The 21711-nt window shown below is 35.8% G+C and overlaps 1 protein-coding gene across 4 annotated transcripts; it reads right to left on the bottom strand.

The window, feature by feature from the left end:
• Nucleotides 1-141: 141 nt before the first annotated feature.
• Nucleotides 142-21416, bottom strand: LOC123715927 (FK506-binding protein 5-like). Of its 4 annotated transcripts, none has more exons than XM_045671302.1 (18): nucleotides 21000-21416; nucleotides 20345-20456; nucleotides 19968-20083; nucleotides 19733-19812; nucleotides 18280-19533; nucleotides 18077-18143; nucleotides 17900-17995; nucleotides 16523-16653; nucleotides 8803-8878; nucleotides 8647-8718; nucleotides 7387-7424; nucleotides 7236-7318; nucleotides 6884-7040; nucleotides 5398-5521; nucleotides 4777-4922; nucleotides 3667-3811; nucleotides 863-2250; nucleotides 142-461 (listed from the first exon to the last, which is right to left on the bottom strand). In XM_045671302.1, the coding sequence occupies exons 1-18, from the start codon at nucleotides 21005-21007 to the stop codon at nucleotides 172-174; spliced, it is 4383 nt and encodes a 1460-aa protein (XP_045527258.1). In that variant the 5' UTR covers nucleotides 21008-21416; the 3' UTR covers nucleotides 142-171. The 4 variants fall into 4 exon arrangements, with proteins under 4 accessions (XP_045527258.1, XP_045527259.1, XP_045527260.1 ...); XM_045671303.1 differs by having other exon boundaries at nucleotides 19456-19533; XM_045671304.1 differs by lacking the exons at nucleotides 142-461; nucleotides 863-2250 and adding an exon at nucleotides 2865-3001 and having other exon boundaries at nucleotides 21000-21410.
• Nucleotides 21417-21711: the final 295 nt, after the last annotated feature.

The raw sequence follows: 21711 nt of genomic DNA, 5'->3' as shown, positions 1-21711 counted from the left end.
TGGCTTAAAGGTCTCGTTACCAGGCCATAAAATTATTAAAAAAAAATATAATATAGGGAATAGGGATTTGAAATAAAGTATTATTATAATCAATTTAATTTAATGTTCATTTATCAATATTACAAATAACGCACAGCGCAAAACATTAAAATCATACAAAAATAAAATACGTTAAAATTTAAATAACTTTCTATTAGCGTCAATCCTAGAGCTTTCATCGATGTCTTTGGATGCTTCGGAAATTGTAGAGAGATTAGGTACAGCGCAAGTAATGGGAAATATTTGGTTTAAATTTGCACCATAGCTGTTGTGTTGATTATTTCTCTCTTGTAGAGTGGTGGAATTCTCTTCTTCGGAGAGCAAATACCATTTCGACGATCTTGGAGTCGTGATCTCGTTAGAAAGGTCATCAGTAAGAAGGCTATTTGATATCTCTGAAGAAGAGCGGATCCTGGCTAAGGCTGTAAATCAATACCATAAAATTGATCTGTATTCGTAAAATGATTTGGACGATTATTTGCAAGAATTTAGTAGACTAGAGCTGAAAAAAATCATCAGTCAATGAGACGCTGTGCATTAATAATGCAGTTTAATTTAAAAAAAATGTTTATTATGGAATATAAGATACAGGTATCACTTATGCCACGTCATTAAATTTTTATAAGTAAACATCCCTGCTCATTGAAGAAGAGGTCAAGAAGACGGAGGGTGTAGGCCGAGAGAAAGAGCCGGCGTGAAAAACTCTCGATACTATTTGAAAATAGCAAATAACCAAACAAAATGGCTGCTCATAATTAGCAAAAAATTCAGGCTGATTTCTTTTGATGATTCAATATTTATTTTAATATATGCAAATATTTACCTGCAATTAAATCCGTGCCATCTTGGGCGTTTTGGTTAATCATTTCGAATGCAACATTTTTGTCCATAACAGTATTATATTCGTCGTTACGACCGGAATCCGATTCGATAGTTATAATCGATTTTAGCGACGGTTCCATTATTTCCAAACTGTCGTTTATACATTCATGAGCTTTACAACACGTGTCCGAATGGTTGTGTATCAATTCAACACTATCGTTTAACCCCTGAAGGAAAATGCCGGATTCCGTATCATTACTAACGCCCACATCCTCTGTGGATTTAGAAGCGATGTCACTCTTCCGCCGTCCGACCGCTTTGGGCAACTTTACTTTAATAATCTCTTTCTTGGGTTTTCCTCTTCCCTTGGTTACTTTTTTCGTTTGAATATTTTGGGGTGGTTCCGAATCCACATCAGTAATTTTTATTATTGGTGTCCGAGATCGATTCACGGCTCTGGAACAAGTTTCAGTGTGTTCTTCAATACATGGGTCGGAAAGGGACGATTTTAATGCGCGCGTTTGTCTCTTTCTAGGCGTCGAAGACCTCTTCTTTGCTTTAGGCTTTTTGTTATCTGCTTTTGGTTTGTCGGTTATTATCTGCTCTTTGAGGACTTTTACTAATTTAACTTTTGCGGCATCTTTCTTTGCACTTTCAATCACTAAATTTTTAAGTTTTGTACTGATCGAATTAGGCACGTCGCCAATGTGCACTGTGTTCACGATAGAATCTGACGCAGATCGATCTCTCAAATTGTAATGAAATTGTTGTCCATCCTCACTTTTTTTCTTCACTTCATAGTTGGATTCCATTAGAGGCATAGATACATCGCCTACAGGCATGAGGTTATTAAGTGTAATTGGTTCGATTTCATCATTTTCATCTAGATTACTAAGACTCTTGTTCACGGAAAAGTTTTCTACAATTGAAAGTACGGGAGATGTCGGTAGGGATAAATCGCAGCATTGATCTTTGTCATTGAAATTGCCTTCAGCTTCAAAACTGTTCATACTAGGTAATTCATTCAGTTCATGGGAATTCATAGAAAATTCCTCAATCTTCTCTAAATAATTAGATGCGACTTTAGCTTTTGGCATTAATAGCTGGTAAGAATCAGACCTATAGATCTGACTGCTTAAACTTGAGTTAGTGAAGGTTTGTGTTTGCATAGGTGCAGCAGGTAAAGAGGATTCACTAGAGAGATCTTCAGTGATGCTAGGAATAGATTTTTTACGATAGCGGCTATGTCTGCGTGATACAATGCTTGTTTTTCTTTTCTTTCGTAAGCATACGACTGGACTGCAGTCTGTATCTATGTAGCCTTGTGTTTCTTCAGAATGAAGCGAAAGGTGATCGGGAGAGGAGTAGATTCTTGCGGTTTTTAAGGTGCTGTTAAAAAACACATGCATTAGAAGCAGATGGTAAAGTGCGGGATGGAAGCAGGCAGCGAAGTCATGATAAGAAGGAATTTTACAACTAGACATATACACTATATAAAAACAGGAACTTAAATTAACCCCAGTAATGAATACAAAACACATTTTTACTGATAAAATTTTATTCAAAATCACCGGCTCCCATTTTATGAACGAAATATGACTTAAAATTAATACATTTAACTACTTTACTAATGTGTACATGGTTTGATTAATTTAACTTTAGAAATCAAAGTCTTAATATATAAAAATATGTCTAAAGGTTGATTAGAAAGAATTGTACTTTAAATTTTGTACAAGAAATGGACTTAATATGATTTTATAACCACACTTAAATAAGGTTTCAAGTAATTATAAATGCCATAATCTGGATAAAATCTGGAAAAATACTCGTTTAGATATATTCTAAACAGTATACAAACATATATATATTTTCATTGAATAACTATTTCTAGGTTAAAATAGTAAATTAGCGTTTCAAATTATTGAAGCTAATATGTGTGAGCATAAATAATAAACTAATAAAGTTAGATTATCAGTTTGAATCCAATATTATAGGCAAGGGTCTTTTTTATATAATACATTAAAAATATATTAATATGATTTATATATTGATTTTATTTAATTTCTCATCGTATTAAAAAAAATACTATATTTTGATAAAAAAATTAAAATATTGTCAATCTACGTACATTTGCATTTAGCTTAAAGAAAATGAAAAAAACGTTTACATTTATTTATTATGTTTCTTATATAAGGAAATATAAAAATGATATAGTAGATAATTAAACGCGACAGATCCTAAATTAATCTTAAAGCAAAAAAACTAGTTTCAAGAATACGGCAGTAATTACTAAAATAATAAAAGAGATCGTATAAGGTTCATAGACAAGTTAAATTGCGTACGTTTTCCCCGATCTGTCAAATTCAGTTTACTATTTGACAGATGACAGTTGGCACCTAAACTTGTCTCTGGCTTTTACATTTATCTTTGAAAACATGGAAATAGTACATAATCATTCATTTATAAAATGTTCTAAGATGAAAAATTTGAATATTTTCCCAGACAAATATTAAGAAAATATATTATTCAGGAAATTAGAAGATGTAAAGGTGTTAAGGCCTATTCATGAAACAAATAAGTATACTTGACACGGCGCTTTCACGTTCATTTTTCGCTTTTAAAATGGCTATTCGTTTGTACACACTCATATTACCAGTTATAGGCAACGTCTAGTAGATTTTTTTTCGTGTGCATTGAACAATCTACGAGCCTATATCTATAATTCATACAATTACTGATAGTTTATATTAGAGTCTTTATAATCTGCTTTAAGATCAATGCTGTATGTATGTATAAATAACTTACTATCTGGGCCTCGGTGGCGCCCTCTTAGCGCGGTTTGACTCTCTTCGGGGTGAGGGAAACTTGTATAAAACTTCTTCTTCTTGCTCTTCTATTTCAGACTTATTGGAGTTTCTTTTATTCGTTATATTTTCCGTATCTGGGGTATCTGTATAATAATAAAGTTTTTAGCCTAACCCATAGACAAAAAACATTTTATGTCCACCGCTATCTATCACGTTTGTATAGAAATATGTACTTGTGTTTAAGCCAGTGTGAAAAAATTATAGAAGTTATTATTAATTTTATTTTTGATTTTACAATCAGCGTACATGTATTGACAATGTTTATCTAAGGGTTCATTAATCTGACACTTAAATACAAGTGTACGACCTTTTTGGACATTATAGGAAACGAGAATGTTATATTACATTAGGAAAACACTTTTTAAACGGATTCAAGCTATGTATTATTATTAAAAACTTATAATTATTTATATAATTTTAATTTTCGGGTCGTCGGAAAAAAATTAAAATTATAAGTTTAATTATTAAATATATGTTATATTACAATTTATAGTACCAGTATGTTTAGCTTTCCTTTCCAGACGCTTTTCCATCTTTCTACTCATTGTTTAGTATGCGTTAGACCTTTACTGTTAATGAGCATATAGTCTCAAACTACCACCGTTTATAAAAGTGATTATAAAAAATATGATGAATGAAACTTCGGAAAATTAAAATTAAATAGTTCAACTTAGATTAGTTTAATTTATTCAAACATTTTTTTAAATTTCTATTTAAAATCAGCCTTACTAGTTATTGTTTTCCGCAGCCGTCATAAAACGGAATTTCGAAGGACCAGAAAAAAGGAACGCGATCGAAAAGAATCAGGTAATAATCGTAAATATCAGCCGGAGTAGGGAGAAAAGGTAGCGCACGTAATGATAGCAGGACATGTTCTAAGTATTTTACAGGATAAATGGTAACTTAATTTACAAAAAGGATTGAACATTGTTAATGTGCGATTCTCATAGAGACATTAGTATGCGTCTCACATCTATTTTAAAGCATTTGTTATATATGTTACTAAAATGTCTTATGTAATAAAGAATATATATTATATACAGCTTACCATTTGTATAGATTTTAGCTTTTCTAGGCGTTCTGGTGCGTCTGGTGGGAACTTTTAAATTGTCTGTCTTAGTTTCGTTAACTTTCGCCTTCTTTGGACTCGACGCAACTTTACTTGCGGAAACATTCCTTTTTCTAGTACTTTTTCTGAAAAGTTCAATTTCATTTTCTAATTGTTTCAAGTTAAATACATAGTCAAAATACTGAGTAGTTTTACATCCTCAATTTTGACAATTGCAGGAAGCAGGCGTGAGTCTCTGAAGGGTTTTCGTGTGAAATAAAAAAATAAATGTATTCTTTGAATTACACAAACACACAAATGTTATCGCTCTGATGCCCTTATAAAAATAATTATATACAAATGTATTATGTCAATATTATATTGTATATAAACGACCTATTTGACTTTAGTGATTATTAATATAAAATTGTATCTAAAATATTACAGTGCATTGCATTAAGCAAAATTCCAATATATAATAATTTTGCTATTCATAAATGTGGTCAAGGATAGCGCATCTATTTAGAAGTCTTATAATCAATTCCCGGGGAAAAAAATTAAAATAACAGGACACCGACAGACGGATGATGGTCTTATAATAAAAAATGTAATATAAAATACCTCGGTGTAGTCTCCGCATCATTGTCGGTCTCTTTCTGTATCTCTGGTTCTTCTCTTTCCGCGTTATCAATCTCTTCTATCTCTTTAAAGATCTCTTTCTCCATTTCTGCAACTCGTTTTGCAGCTGAAATACACACAGACAGGGTTAGAGTAATGTAAAATAACGTTAAATAACATACTAGCTATAAAAGCTTCACTCAAGTTAAGAGACATTTATAGGTCCTATCAATGGGACCCATATTATTGAGCATTATCTAAGGGAAATATGTATTTCTTTAAAACCTCGTTTAATACAGTACAATTAGAATAATTAAATAATTTCCAGGCAAGTGGTGAAGATTTTTTGTTAAATAAGGTTAGTGCAAGAAGTGGAAAACTACATCTAATGTTCGTTTCCATACTCCTCCGAAACGGCTCGACCTATGCTTTTGAATTTTTTTTATGCACATTCAGTAAGTCTGAGAATCGGCTACTATCTATCTTTCCCACCCTTAAGTGGTAAGGGGTGTCCACCCCAAAAGAATATTTTTTAGACTTTTTTTTTGTACAGCATACAAAAATACATATAACCCTTAATTGTCACCCCTTCATGATCAACCCCTATTTTTATTATAGTAGATAGGTTATTTTTATTGCACTAAGAAAATGTTTCCTGGAAATAATATACATGGGAAAAGACATTTGCAGGGTCAGCTAGTAAGATATAAAATAACTTAGACTTAAAGAATGGAACAAAACATATAGGACAATCAAAAAGGAACACATGTGTGCCGATAATTTCAGTTAGTACGATGTATGTTAGGAATATATTGTGGACAGGTAACACTCATACAGTAGGGATTTAGAGTAAGATAGAGAAGGAGATCAGTGGATTGGGACAGAACTTGAATAGCAATATCCGCTCTCCCCGAAGGATTCCCCAAAAACCGTGAATTGAACCCGGTACCTTTATTTATTGACATAAGAATTAGTTTAATAATAACAATAAGTTTAAACAATATGGCGTAACCTGACTTATTGCTAAGACAGTAAAAAGCAATAGTGAAGAAGTGCAAACTTAGTTTCATAAAATAATAAAAATTAACTAAGTAATTATATTGTTAATTAACATAGCTTTTACACATTAAGAAAACACTTGTTAAACGGATTGAAGCTAAATTATTTTTTTTTATAAAATAGTGTGCAAACGGGCAGGAGGCTCACCTGAAGTTAAGTGATACCGTTGCCCATGGACACTCTCAATGCCAGAGGGCTCGCGAGTGTGTTGCCGGCCTTTTAAGAAATATTATTATTATAATAAACTTATAATAACATTATGTAACTAATAATTATAAATTTAAATGTTTCCGACGTTTCGCGTGCTTTACAGCGTACGTGGTCACCGAAAAATTTAACTTATATAATTTATTTATAATAATAATACATAGCTTCAATCCGTTTAAAAAGTGTTTTCTTAACTTAGTAATTACAGTGAAAAAAAACTTACAAGTTTCGGCAGGTGTAGATATCCCGCTGATAGCTATGAGGTCCAGAGAGCTGCTTCTAGCTTTGTTGACTGAAACTTTTTCTGTGTCTTTCATCATTTGGACAACCTGCTCCAACACAGGGTTGATACAGGACCAGGGACCTTCCACTTGGACTTCCTGAAATTATTCATATGATCCAAGAAAGCCGTTTTTCCCCATGAAATAAATAATTTGGATGAGACGAGATCGAAATGCTTGATATGAAAGTCAAGACAAAAACTTATATATTTTAATGTAACTATTAGATGTGTTTATGGGTAAGGTTTAATAAATAAATATTATTTGAACATAATAACAGATATGTATACATACTTTCTCATTGTTAGTGATTTTGATTTTGATAGATTTTTCATCCGTTGCCTTTGACACTGGAATGGACTTAGAGCATGTTTCATCTGAAAATTTTAGAACGTGAACATATAAGACTATAATAAATTAATACAAGTTATATAAATATGTTTACCTATTCCCTGTGGCTTAGCGTTTTCTTTGGGAACTTCTCTGAAAATAATTAACAGTATATCATTAATTTGTTTACACTTTTTTACCATAAACATACATAAAAAAAAACAAAAAATAAGCATCTCCTAGATAAATAACAAGTGTATAAACAATTAACAAAAATATTAAATTACAGGTCCCACTAGTGTACTAGTGTACACACGTAAGTGAAACATTTTTATGACCTTATTTTTCGAAAAATGATCTACTATGCAACTTTACAGAAATTGGTTAAAAAAGTTAAATTAGATAAAGTTTAACAAAAGGCTTTTATTATCATAGACATGAATACAAATAATACAATTATTTCATTTTACCTTATTACTACTAAGATTATTACAGAATTTTATTAATTATAATAGAATTATTACTATCATTGTCATTCTCTTATACTCTTCGAATCAACCGTGGTAGGGACAACAAAAATACAGATACATTAAAGAAACATAAAAAAAATTAATTTGACATTTCACGATACAGTACTGCTGTAGAGCATTCTAATGTAATATAATAATGAAAATATTAATTTTTTTTAAACTTAACTTGGCTTTAGTCTGCGACTCTGAGGTCGTAGATTCGATCCCCGGCTGTGCACCAAACGACTATGTGCGATTTTAATATTCAATCGAACGGTGAAGCAAAACATAGTATTGTCTTTTGTTAACATAGCTTTTACACGTTAAGAAAAACACTCTTTGAACGGATTGAAGCTATGTATTATTATTAAAAACTTGTAATTATTTACATAATATTAATTTTTTTCGACGTTTCGCGTGCTTTTCAGCGTGCGTGGTCACGGTGCTTGTCACTGTGACCACGTATAAAACGGTAGGTTTTTTACGCTGAAAAGCACGCGAAACGTCGGAAAAAAATTAAAATTATGTAAATAATTACAAGTTTTTTAATAATAATGCATAGCTTCAATGCGTTCAAAAAGTGTTTTTCTTAAAGTAAAACATTGTGAGGCAACCGGTTTTCCTTATTCGACCCAAAAAGCCGACGACCTGTGTTGGACACAGGAGGCTGATAACCTACTTGTCCATTACATTGACCATGAAACAGATACAGAGGACCAGACCTAAAAAGGGTTGTAGCGCCACTGATTTATTTTAATTTATTTATTGAATATTTTGTAGTAACTGTATAAGTATTATAATCCGAATAAATTATGATTAACTTAATTAATGACATATACACACTCAAAATGAAATAAAATACTTACACATCAGTGGTCTTTGCGACAGGAGCATCGCTACTTTCCTTTGCTATTGTTTTTGTGAAATTTTCCAATTGCCTATAAAACGTAATATATTGTAATAATTTGTATTTGAATATTAATAATAATTTTAATTAAATAAATTATGATGTATGTTCTTACTTGGCAAGTTCCGTGCCCTTTTTCCTTTCTTCGACATACTTCAACTTCCAATACGATTCTTCATTGTCCGATTGTCCTGAAAGATTAATAATCTTAAAGGATGGCGAACTTTCGGGAGGCAGACGCATTTGTTAGAGCAATGTTGTAGATACGTTCAAATATATGTCAAATGAAACACATTGTTTGAAGCTGGTCAACGACTGACTTTAATGGTTTAAAATATGACTAACATAAAATTAGGGTTAGTTTGGTTGAGACGCTGGATTAACAAAAAATCTTAATATAATTGTAATATACATAATCGAAAACGAGAATGTTATATTACAATTTATGAGTGTGAGAAAAACTAATGTTCGCGGTAGTTGATCTAGTTCTTAGGGTAGGAAATTAAACACTTCAATGATGACATAATTAACTATAATTTACTTCAATGATTTTACGTGAACTGTATAACTTCAAACTTGTACAAAGAAGTTGACCTCTTTTATAATCACAACTTCCCTACTACTACTACGACCATCCCACTTCGGGGAGATGGTCGAGTCAATTCGTTAACAACCGAACGAGTCAAATGAATACCAATTGCACATGGGCACTTGTAGCAAGATTTTTAAGAATATGTTTCATAAAAATGTTTGGAATTTAATTAAATAAATCTTAGAAGCTAACACTAACTAACAGTTTGTTTACGCTTATCATTATTAACTAAAATATATTGTTACGAAGACGGGTCGACTGCAATGTTTCTAGATTTTTCCACTAGTTAGAGAACTTTTCAGCAAGCTGTAATATGATTTCTGACCGTTTCAGGAGAGGGTCAATCACATATTAGAAAATTGTAATTTTCATAATGTTACCCTAGTTTTCAGGAAGCTGAAACCTTTTTTCAGTCGGTTTCAGAACATGTGTAGTCGAGTAGTGCAGTTTTCAGGAGACCCGTTTTCAGGCGTTTTCAGGCCTAGTTATACCCCTTTGGTGAAGGAATATTCTAGACCGAACTTTCTAGGTGTGAGACAAGGACGAAATGATACGAGAGAGAGAGAGAGAAGATCAGAACTTTCTCGAAACTAGACGAGCACTCTAGAACGCCGTACGACAAGGACGGAGCAACGTGCGAAAGAGACAAAGAGTGCGAACGTTCTAGAATTGTGCAATCGCTACTCAGTAGCAAGCCCGCCTAGAAAGTTCTCGAATATTGTTTAGAATTATTCCCAGGGATATATAAGCGAGCCGAAACGCGACTAGTCACTTAGTTTTGAATGCGATTACACGAGAGAAACACCGAAGCGATAAAGTGCGAATAAAGTGAATATAAGTGATAAAGTACTGTGTGAAGTGTGCATAAGTGAAGTATTTAGTGACTGTGTTTTTGTGTGTTATTAGTGCATCTCTGCGGTTAATTTGTGCCCATAGATTCCTCATTGATTTACCAAGAAATAAACCCTTGAAGAAATCTACGGCATTTTCTATCCGATCCCCTAGCTCGTAACATTTTGGTGTCAGAAGTGGGATAGAAACATGCCAATTACTCCAAGGGAGAATCAAGAGGAGTCTGTGGCAGAGTCTTCAGCTGCGGAGGGAGTGCAGACAAGGGCGCAATCAGCACGCGACGCCGCCCGGCGACAAAGTTTCGATGCAAACCGCGGGATGGGTGAAAGTAACGATGGCAACATCCTCCTTGCTCTGCAGCAAATGATGGAAGCACAGGCACGCCGTCAAGAAGAACAGACACGACAAATGATGGAAGAACAGGCACGCCGTCAGGAAGAACAGGCACGCCGTCAGGAAGAACAGGCACGCCGTCAGGAAGAACAGACACGCCAAATGATTGAAGAACAGACACGCCGGCAAGAAGAACAGGCATGCCGTCAGGAAGAACAGGCACGCCGTCAAGAAGAACAGGCACGCCGTCAAGAAGAACAGGCACGCCGTCAGGAAGAACAGACAAAACAAATGATGGAAGAACAGGCACGCCGTCAAGAAGAACAGGCACGCCGTCAAGACGAACATACACGCCAAATGATGGAAGAACAGGCTCAGACACGTCGCATGATAGAGGAGCAGGCACGACGTCAAGAGGAGCAGGCTCGCCGTATAGGAGAAAAACTTTGTGACCTGAAAATACAGGTAGATGAAAAGATCGAGAATTTGGAATCCAAGCAGGATAAACGTATCCTTGGATTAGAAAATGAAATCCAATGCCTGAAGACCTCTGGTGTTGTCACAACTGTAGCACCACCTGGAAATGTGAAAGTGCCTCCCTTTGATGGTACATCTTCTTGGGGCGCGTACAAGCTTCAATTTGAGACTGTAGCACAGTCAAACGGGTGGACTGACGATCAAGCAGTTACCGCCCTTATTCTGGGATTGCGAGACGAAGCCCTCTCCATATTAGATACCAAGAAAGGTAAGGTGACGTTGAAGCAACTGCTAGATGCCCTGGAATCACGGTATGGAGACGCACATTTAGAGCACGTTTACAGGGCTCAATTGAAAGATAGAATACAGCAGACAAATGAAAGTTTGCAAAAATGGGGACTTGAAATAGAGAAGCTGGTAAGGAAGGCCTACGCATCCTCACCAGATGTTGCAGACAAGATGCTGGTTCAAGCTTTTGTCGACGGTATTCGAGACCGTGAAATTCGAATGGCTGTGAACCTCGGTCACCATAAGGAACTTAAGGATGCTCTTGCCCATGCGTTGGAGGTGGAAGCATTTTGCAAGGATCATCGACCTAACCGCATTAGGGCTGTCACGGAAAAACCAAGTACCCAACGTGGACCCACCTGTTACCTCTGTGGGGAAATAGGGCATATGAGGTTTTCATGCCCTAAAAAAGATCTCAGAGGCGAAATAAAGACTAGACGTGGGGAACCGGAAGCAGCGGGTGTGACTGCCGCTGAACAGCGGCAGGGAAACGAGTAGAAGCCAGGACCACGGGGCGGGTGCTGGCCGGTTCTGTAAGGAAGGCCCCAAAAGTTATGATCACTCAAACTCAGGATGGGAATACCATTGTTATCGACGGAGAAGTAAACGGATGTAGTTGTGAGTTAACCCTTGATACTGGAGCTTCCCGGACAGTAATTAGATACCAACTTCTGAAGTCATTTTACAAAAGCCTTTCTGGTGGAAATGTAGAGCTCCTTACAGCTACTGGTCAGCACATAACCGTTCGAGGGGAAGGTATCGCTACCTTCAAGATTGGGGGAAGATCATACAGACATAAAGTTGTTCTTGCTGACATAGTAGATGACTGTATAATCGGTTTGGACTTTATGAAGTTCTATAAATGTAAGATAGATCTAGAAAAAGGAATGTTCAAGTGTAGAGATGAGGTAGTTTCTCTAAAAGGTAATACATTGAAGGGAGGGTACGACGTCTATAGATCTATCACTGAAAATAGTACAGTTAGTAAACGAGATATAGTTCAAGAAGTATTAGAGGGCTGTAAGGAAACCTTGTCGAAAGGAGAAATGTTGAAAGCAAAGGAACTATTAAAGTCATTTTCAGACATGTTTGCTACACACGATGGAGATCTAGGAAGGACAGGTGTAGTTAAACATCGAATTGAGACTGGAACCGAAAGACCGATACGTTTGCGACCGCGACGAGTACCTGTCGCATATGAAAAAAATATAGACAAGATGATTGCGGAAATGTCAAACCATAATGTCATCGAATCATCTTCCAGCCCTTGGTGCTCTCCAGTAGTTTTAGTCAAGAAAAAGGATAACAGTTTAAGGTTCTGCGTCGACTACCGTCGTCTTAACGATATCACAAAGAAGGACAGTTACCCCTTACCTAGAATAGATGACACCTTGGATACCTTAAGTGGGGCAAAATGGTTTACAACTTTAGACTTGAAAAGTGGGTACTGGCAAGTGGAGATAGACCCAAGTCATAAAGAGAAGACAGCGTTCTCAACTGGAAAAGGACTATGGCAGTTTAAAGTTATGCCGTTTGGGCTTTGCAATGCGCCTGCTACCTTTGAAAGACTAATGGAGAAAGTACTGTCAGGACTGATAGGACAAGCCTGCTTAGTGTACTTGGATGATGTAGTCATCATTGGGAGAAATTTTGAAGATCACATACGGAATCTGCAACGGGTGCTCACCAGACTTCATAAAGCCAACCTGAAATTAAGTCCAAAGAAATGTTTATTTTTCAAAAGAGAAGTGAGCTACTTGGGTCACATTATATCTCAGGACGGAGTTCGAACAGATCCCGAGAAGATAGTGGCGGTGAAGGAATGGCCAGTACCTAAAGATAAAACTGAAGTCCGTGCTTTCTTAGGTTTATGCTCTTACTACCGAAGATTCGTGAAAAATTTCGCGGATATTGCAAAACCTCTTCACAAACTCACTGAAGAGAAGAGGAAATTCACATGGGATGGAGAGTGTGAAGTTGCATTTAATGAGCTCAAGAACCGACTATGTGCGACTCCGATACTAGGATACCCGGAACATGATGGCGAATATGTGGTAGATACAGATGCCAGTGGAATTGGCATCGGAGGTGTACTATCACAGGTAAAAGGTGAGCGCGAGGAAGTAATAGCCTACTTCAGCAAGTCGTTATCGAAACCAGAACGAAACTACTGTGTCACTCGGAGGGAACTACTGGCTGTTGTGAAGACGCTGCAGCATTTTAGTAAATACTTACTAGGTCGCAAGTTCCGTCTTAGAACAGATCATGCTGCCTTAAAATGGCTACTTCAGTTCAAGAACCCAGAAGGACAAGTGGCTCGATGGATCGAACAATTGCAAGAGTATGACTTTGCTACTGAACATCGCAAGGGTAGAGCACACGGGAACGCAGATGCATTGTCTCGTAGGCCATGTGAGGAAGACTGTAAACATTGTACAAGACACGAAGGTAGAGAGGTTGCCCATGTGAGGATACTAAGAACGGATACCATTAGTCCAGATTGGTGTGGTAAATTAATTCAGGAAGAGCAACAACAAGACTCTGATATTAAACCAATTCTGGACTGGATGAAATCTTCAGCTATAAAGCCGCGATGGAATGATGTTGCATCTACTAGTACCACGACCAAGAGTTACTGGGCTCAATGGGATAGCTTAGTTCTCCATAATGGGGTGTTATGTCGCAAATGGGAAAACGCTCGTGGGGATGCATCTCATCTACAGTTAGTTGTGCCAAGAGCCAAGATTCGCAACATATTGGAAATGTTTCATGACGGCTCATCAGGCGGACACTTAGGTGTAAAAAGGACTCTTTTGAAAATTAAAGAGAGATTTTATTGGATACATTGCCGCGAAGATGTAGAAGACTGGATTCGGAAATGTAAAGCTTGTGCAGCTGTTAAAGGCCCACAGTCGAGAACTAGAGCGAGTATGAAGAAATACAATGTCGGAGCTCCATGGGAGAGGATAGCAGTTGACATAGCTGGACCATTTCCGTTAACAGAAAAAGGAAATAAGTACATCATGGTTGTTATGGATTATTTTACGAAGTGGCCCGAAGTATTCCCTATTCCCAATCAAGAGGCAGTTACAGTAGCTGAGATACTTGTAAATGACGTATTCTCTAGATTTGGAGTACCTTTGGAAATGCACAGTGATCAGGGAAGAAATTTTGAGTCTCTTCTATTTCAAGAATTGTGCCGATTAATGGGAATTCATAAGACGCGGACTACTCCATATCACCCACAGTCAGATGGAATGGTGGAACGCTTCAATCAAACTTTGGAAAGGCACTTGGCAAAACTGGTGGACAACCATCAAAAAGACTGGGACAAGTATATTCCATTATTTCTAATGTCATACCGGTCTGCGGTTCATGAAACCACAAATGTTACTCCTGCTTTAGCCATGTTTGGGAGACAACTTAGATTACCAGCGGATATTGTAACTGGGCGACCACCTGACACACCGGAGAGTGTTACAGAATATGCTGCGGATCTGCGTAATAAACTGGACGAAATCCATGAACACGTACGAGCATCACAAAGTAAAATAAGTGAGACTACGAAGATTAGGTATGACAGAAAGACGAATCACATAGAATTTAAAGAAGGCTCGCAAGTATGGCTCCATAACCCAACAAAACGAAAAGGCAAATCACCAAAGCTTCAAGCTGACTGGGATGGTCCATACACGATAGTCACGAAGATAAATGACGTTACCTATCGCATAAAGAAAGTGGGTGGTTTAAGGAGCAAACCGAAAGTCGTTCACATAAATCGATTGGCTCCCTATAAAGGATGTAATGATGCTCGGGACGAGCATGTCTAAGGAAGGGGTAGTGTTACGAAGACGGGTCGACTGCAATGTTTCTAGATTTTTCCACTAGTTAGAGAACTTTTCAGCAAGCTGTAATATGATTTCTGACCGTTTCAGGAGAGGGTCAATCACATATTAGAAAATTGTAATTTTCATAATGTTACCCTAGTTTTCAGGAAGCTGAAACCTTTTTTCAGTCGGTTTCAGAACATGTGTAGTCGAGTAGTGCAGTTTTCAGGAGACCCGTTTTCAGGCGTTTTCAGGCCTAGTTATACCCCTTTGGTGAAGGAATATTCTAGACCGAACTTTCTAGGTGTGAGACAAGGACGAAATGATACGAGAGAGAGAGAGAGAAGATCAGAACTTTCTCGAAACTAGACGAGCACTCTAGAACGCCGTACGACAAGGACGGAGCAACGTGCGAAAGAGACAAAGAGTGCGAACGTTCTAGAATTGTGCAATCGCTACTCAGTAGCAAGCCCGCCTAGAAAGTTCTCGAATATTGTTTAGAATTATTCCCAGGGATATATAAGCGAGCCGAAACGCGACTAGTCACTTAGTTTTGAATGCGATTACACGAGAGAAACACCGAAGCGATAAAGTGCGAATAAAGTGAATATAAGTGATAAAGTACTGTGTGAAGTGTGCATAAGTGAAGTATTTAGTGACTGTGTTTTTGTGTGTTATTAGTGCATCTCTGCGGTTAATTTGTGCCCATAGATTCCTCATTGATTTACCAAGAAATAAACCCTTGAAGAAATCTACGGCATTTTCTATCCGATCCCCTAGCTCGTAACAATATTAATATATATAAATCTCCTGTCACGATGTTTGTCCGCGATGGACTCCAAAACTACTTGACCGATTTTAAATTAAATTGGCACACCGTGAGCAGTCTGGTCCAACTTAACAGATAGCTTAAACCTTTACTTATAGTCGCAATTTTATTTTATTGCAAATTATTTGTCTATAATGAATTGACAGTCACAATTATCTGTTAACTCCAAAAGACTAACAGATGTCGATACTTTTCGACTGAATTGAGTAAGTAATCAATGGCACTGCTATGGTAAACCGACAAACGTGTCATATAAGCTACAATTCAATATCATGATTGCCACGTGTTATTGAGGCTAAAGTATAAATTTAATTTATTTTGTAGTAAACGAAATACCGTGACAGGTTTAGTATAGCCAACCACGTGTCACTTAGACCGAAGTGTAAATCAAATTCAAATTATAGTGACGACAATACAGTGAAATTATTATTTCGTGTCACGGTATTAAGGCTAACTAAAACCACATTAAGGAGAAATGAAGTTCGCGGAGGCAGCTAGTATATATATATGTGTGTGTGTGTAACATAACTTATAATGAAATACACTTCTGAAAAGAAATTGGTATACCGAAATATGTGATCACCGCAATATTTATCTATTTTACTACCACAAACCTTTACTAAGAATGATGACTCACCATCTGAAGAGTACGTCACATAAGTCTTTAAAGCTCTTCCGTTTTTTATGACTGGATATATTTTCCTGCCATTCATGACAAATAGAGTGCCTTCTTCTCCGAGTGAAAGGATTCTATGAGATTCAGGTTTCCTACAAAACAACTTTGTATAAATTTTTTGTTGAATATGTTTAACATACTTTTCTTGTTTTTTATGATTCAGGAGGGCAAATGATACTGTCGCTCATGGACACTCGCACTGCCAGAAGGCACGCAAGCGCGCTGCCGGCCTTTTAAGAATCGGTATGCTCATTTCGGAAATACTTCAGTGGGCAGCTTGGAGGTTGTTCGCGGCAGTAATTGCCCTAAGAAACGCTTAGTTGTGGAACGACAGACGTCATGGTGATACAGATGGTATTTTGTTCTTCCTTGAGGTCCGATGATGAACAACTCCCCTGAACACTCTCCATGTTAAATGTGGTAGGAGATGCAGAGACCACATCTCTAGGCACCGCCAAGGGGTAAAGCCGTCCAGAGGTGAGAACAGTATTCCATGTGGGGCCGAATTTGCACTTTATAGAGTTGCAAGCGGTGGCCCGGAATGAAGTACCGTCTCACTTACCGTCTCGCCTTGCTGAGCATACCAAGCTTCTTCAACTTAGCCTTCCCTTCCAAATGACCGCGAAACTGAACGTCATTCGATATGTCTACGCCCCGTATCCCAAAGCAAGCTGAGGCTTTAAGGAGAGTGTCATCGAAGAGAGGAGTAGCGACAAAGAGTGTTATTAGTGGAAATCGCGCAAACATGTGTCTTATTGGGGTTTAATTGGACTAGATTAAGTCGATACGATGGAATTAACTTGTGATATTAAAAAAGTGCGTGCGTACAAAGTGCATATGTCAGAATTGAAACTTCTTTGTAAATTAATTATTAATAAGGTAAAAGCCCCAATACATGATCATGTATCAGTATATAATCACTCAATGTATTGGTATATCTATATTAACAATGTTTACACACTGTAAGCGTGCTAATGATAATATAAATAAATAAAAAATCTGCGTTTACTGCACAAGACGTTGTAATATGTAACTACCCAACGAATACATCAACCAATAGCGTGTATTTTTTATCGATCTCCCTTTCTCACTCTCTCTCAATCGCTCTCTCCCTTTTCTTCGACAAAAACGCTGCACTTCGTGACCCTATTATTATTATTGGGTTTCATTCGTAAACATTATACCCTCAGGCGACTAAAAGTTTCACTTAAGAAAGAGTATTAATATTTGATGCTTAAACTATACCAACAAAGCTAATTTACTATGTCTATGATATAAAATTTATAAGATGTATCAGAAACATTTTTACGTATATCAAGGTTTGATTAAAATACTTACAAATATTTTCTATGTCTTTTGTGGTTGCCTCTCGGCGGTGACACGAAGTCTGACTCAGTATCATAGCTGGAGGAAGTAGAATCCGAGGATATTTCGCTGAAATAAAAACAGTTTAAAGGTTAAAACAGTGCATGCTATCCTATGGATTTCTTCAACTTAAATATTGAGGGTACTTACATTTTCTTGTGAGAGCTTGCACGTCTTTTATTGTAGCTGAGGCTTCGTTTCCGATTGCGAGGGCCATCTATAACAAATTATGTTTCAATAATTGCTGTATATGTTTAAATGAGAAACCATGCAATGGGTGTTGTGAGAAATAAAGTGGCTGAAGGGGATCGAGAAGGTAGGATGGAAAGCTGTAAATTTCAGTAACAACTTACTACTTGAAAAACCAAATGCCCGAGCTAATGCATTCTCTCGAAGTTTCTTCTCGACAATTCTCAAATTGGGCTTGTTGGGCACATCTGTACTGGACGAGCGGATAACTTGTATTTTCTCTTTGGACCTTGGCGGTGGTATAACTTCATTTTTCTTTTGTGGTTCGTTTTTATTTTTCTCCCCCTGGTCATCATCCGAGTCACTATATATTGTGCACGAAAATTGTTCTTCATACAAATTTACGCTTTTCAGACAGGGATTTTCAACTTCTGGAGTAACTTGTATTTGTCCACACTGGGAATTTTCATTGTTCCCTTCCACCACTTCATTGCTTGTGACTTGGGCATTGTGACTAACTTCAATTTGGTTTTCGGGATTCTCTTTCAGGTTTTCCGAATGTGTAATGTCTTTATCAACATCCATGTTGAGGTCCTTACTGCCATCAGATTTTTCCTGTTGTGTTTCACAATTAGAAACTTCCGTTTGTTTTTCTTCTATTTTACAGTTTTTTCGAGCATCTGTGTCAGATACTGATTTTTGCTTAATCTTCTTGCGTTTAGTTGGTGCAGTTTCTGATGTCGCTCTATTACTTCTTTTACGGTCAAGCGATAATTTATTTACTTTTTTTGTGGTTTCAATATTTTCAGATACTTTAAGTTCTTCTGGATTATTAGGAAGTTGCGTGTCAATTGTTATACTTGAACTGCTTTTTGTTGTATTTTTACTTTTATCAAGATTTTCTTTATTTTCCATCAGATTTTTCGATTGGTCTGCATCATTTGCAGTTAATATTGAATTTGAAGTATTTTTATGATTGTTATCGTTATTATCTATAGTTTGATCATGCTCCTTGGTACCAGTTTCATTAGCGATATTTTTTGATTCTTGTTTTTCTTCAGAGTCTGAGATTACTATATGATGTATATTTTGTTGGTCTGTTGTATCTTTAATAACATTGTTAATTTGATCATTGTTTACACAATCTGCAGTAGGGTCCTGCTCCAGAAGATCACTTTGTTTTTGATCATCTTTTGGAGTAGCAGCTTCCCTTTGTTCATTATCATTTTCTAAATCTTTTCGTATATCGTCAGCAGTATCATAGCAAGGCTCCAGTACTAGTGTCTCTGTAGAATCTCTAACATTGTTTAAGTTTTCAGAAATTTTAACATGGTCCTCACCTGGTTGTTCTTCACCATTCTCTTTATTTTCTTGATTTTTATCACCATCTTTTTCTTGATCACCATTATGACCATTTTCTAAAAAAAAAAGTTTTTGAATGACTAACATAAACCAAATTCATTAAATTCAATTTTATAAAAGATTTATACATTATGAAACTTTTGATACAATAAATATCAGTTTACCTGATTTATATTTTCAGATATACTACTCTAAACCTTCTGAGTTATCAAGGCCTATAGGATAATAATTTATAAACATAATAATATATCATACCTTTAGAAGTACCAGGTATAGGTTGATCGTTCACTGGCTCGACATCTAGTTTGTTATCCAGCTTTAATTCAATGTCTAATCTAAAAAAGGACATTTATTTAATAATATATATTAAATAATAATATGTTTGGATATAACAAAGTGCAGACAGATTGTAACAAGACATAGCTTCTTCTCAATATAGAACATATTAACATTCAACAAACAATAAAGTGCAATTAATATTTAAACTTACCCCTGTTTAAAACTTGCAATTTCTAGAAGAGATAGTTTATAATATGGGTTGTGTATGTCAGGTAAAATTCTTTTTAGAAAGGTTTCCTTCAAACTTTGCCAGGTTCGGGTTGTATCCTAAAATTGATTACACAACATTGTTTTAAAGAAATATTTTATATGCAAACCAAGACACAGTACAATTTGCTAAAAAAACCCATACTCTAGCAAAGTAACAATATTACTTAGGGTCCTTCAAGAAGAAAGAGTGTCAATTCCTAAAAGGCCTGCAACACACTTGTGAACCCTGTCAGGATCCAAGGATTGTTGGTAACACTTGAAATAGGGTGAGCCTTGAGCCTGTATGTCCGCTCTTTTAAAAAACTTCAAATTGTTTACCTTGGAACTGGCAAAATCCATCCACATTTTTCTACCACGTACTTCACTGAAGGCTTTATGTTCTACTAAATAGTTGACAATAGCCTTCATTTCCTTCATAGTATAAGCTTTCCTACAAATTTAATTACAAAACAAATATATATAATATTTGAAGATCAGGGAAATCATTTTAATGGTCTGTAAAGTTACGGTATGTCATGTTTTTAATCATGAATATAAATATGCTGGTAAATAGGACCCTTCTATATATTTTTAAGTTTACTAAATAAAGCCAGTATTATCGGCTTTTAAGAATAAACAAACCGTTAATTTCGAATTTTACAAAATTGTGCAATAAAAACCCTAATAAAAAACAAAAACTGTTTTTCACTGCCTGATTACCATTTAGTAAAGTTTATTTACCATACTTCTAATATTTCAAAACATTCATGGCTTGTTCTCAAAAATGGCTCCATTTTGGTTTATTTTAGTTTATATAGCTTAGGTACCAACAATAATACAACCGTAAATAAATTTTAATAATGCTTGCTAGGCATATATAGTTTTTAGTGTTCTTCAACTTAAATTAAGTCGTTAGTAATTACTGTACTGATAAGTGTAGAAATTTAAAAAACTATCAATATTTATTACTTTGTTAAAATAAGGTTGAGCTTACCCGGTCATTGTGATCTTTATTTATTTTACTTTTATTGAAACACAGTAATCCTTCAATAAGTGTCAACCACAAAGTTAGTCCTCAGTTGAATTTCATTTTATCAAATAATAGTTGACTGTAGCGTTTACTTCGTTAACCAAAATCTGCCGAGAGTCATGACCGCCAAGCGCCAAACTCTTTTATTTGCATTTAGTTAAGATGACAATTGACCGATGCCAGGAACAGTAATGCTTAAAACAGGGTTGCCAGGTGGCACAATTGTTATCCTCCCATCCTAATTAACTAATAAATAGTGTAAATCCTAATTTACATAAATGGGTTGAAATTCAAAAAATCTGGAGGATTTTTAGGATAAACTTTCCATTATGGACCGTCCATTTAAATACCCATATTTTTTTGTAGCTAGTACTCACTAAAAGAAAGCGTTTTGCAAAGTTTTAGGTTAGGTTAGTTTTACAAACTTACGGTTCATGAGATACATTTTTTAAAACTTTTCATACAAATTGGCAAATAACACGAATTACAAAATATATTTGACAAATAATTGATGTCAAACGTCAATCACTTAGTGCAGGGTTCCGAAAATTTTGAAAGTATCGATACTACTCAGGTATCGACGATAAACTTTCAAATATGGACCATCGATTTAAACGCCCATATTTTTTTTGTAGATACTTTCAAATACTTGAGTATTTGAAAAAGTATCGATATT

The sequence above is a fragment of the Pieris brassicae genome, chromosome 11, assembly GCF_905147105.1.
Source record: "Pieris brassicae chromosome 11, ilPieBrab1.1, whole genome shotgun sequence".
NCBI classification, from domain to species: Eukaryota; Metazoa; Arthropoda; class Insecta; order Lepidoptera; family Pieridae; genus Pieris; species Pieris brassicae.
The sequence above is the reverse complement of the archived record's forward strand: the minus strand, read 5'-3'. Positions and strand labels throughout refer to the sequence as shown.

What these genes read in the sequence shown, in the direction of transcription:
- LOC123715927 (XM_045671302.1), bottom strand. An exon ending in GGCATTTGGTTTTTCAAGTA is followed by an intron (nt 18,144 to 18,279) that starts GTAAGTTGTTAC and finishes AATTTGTTATAG; the next exon opens with ATGGCCCTCGCAATCGGAAA. An exon ending in GATGCGGAGACTACACCGAG is followed by an intron (nt 4,923 to 5,397) that starts GTATTTTATATT and finishes TGAACTTTTCAG; the next exon opens with AAAAAGTACTAGAAAAAGGA.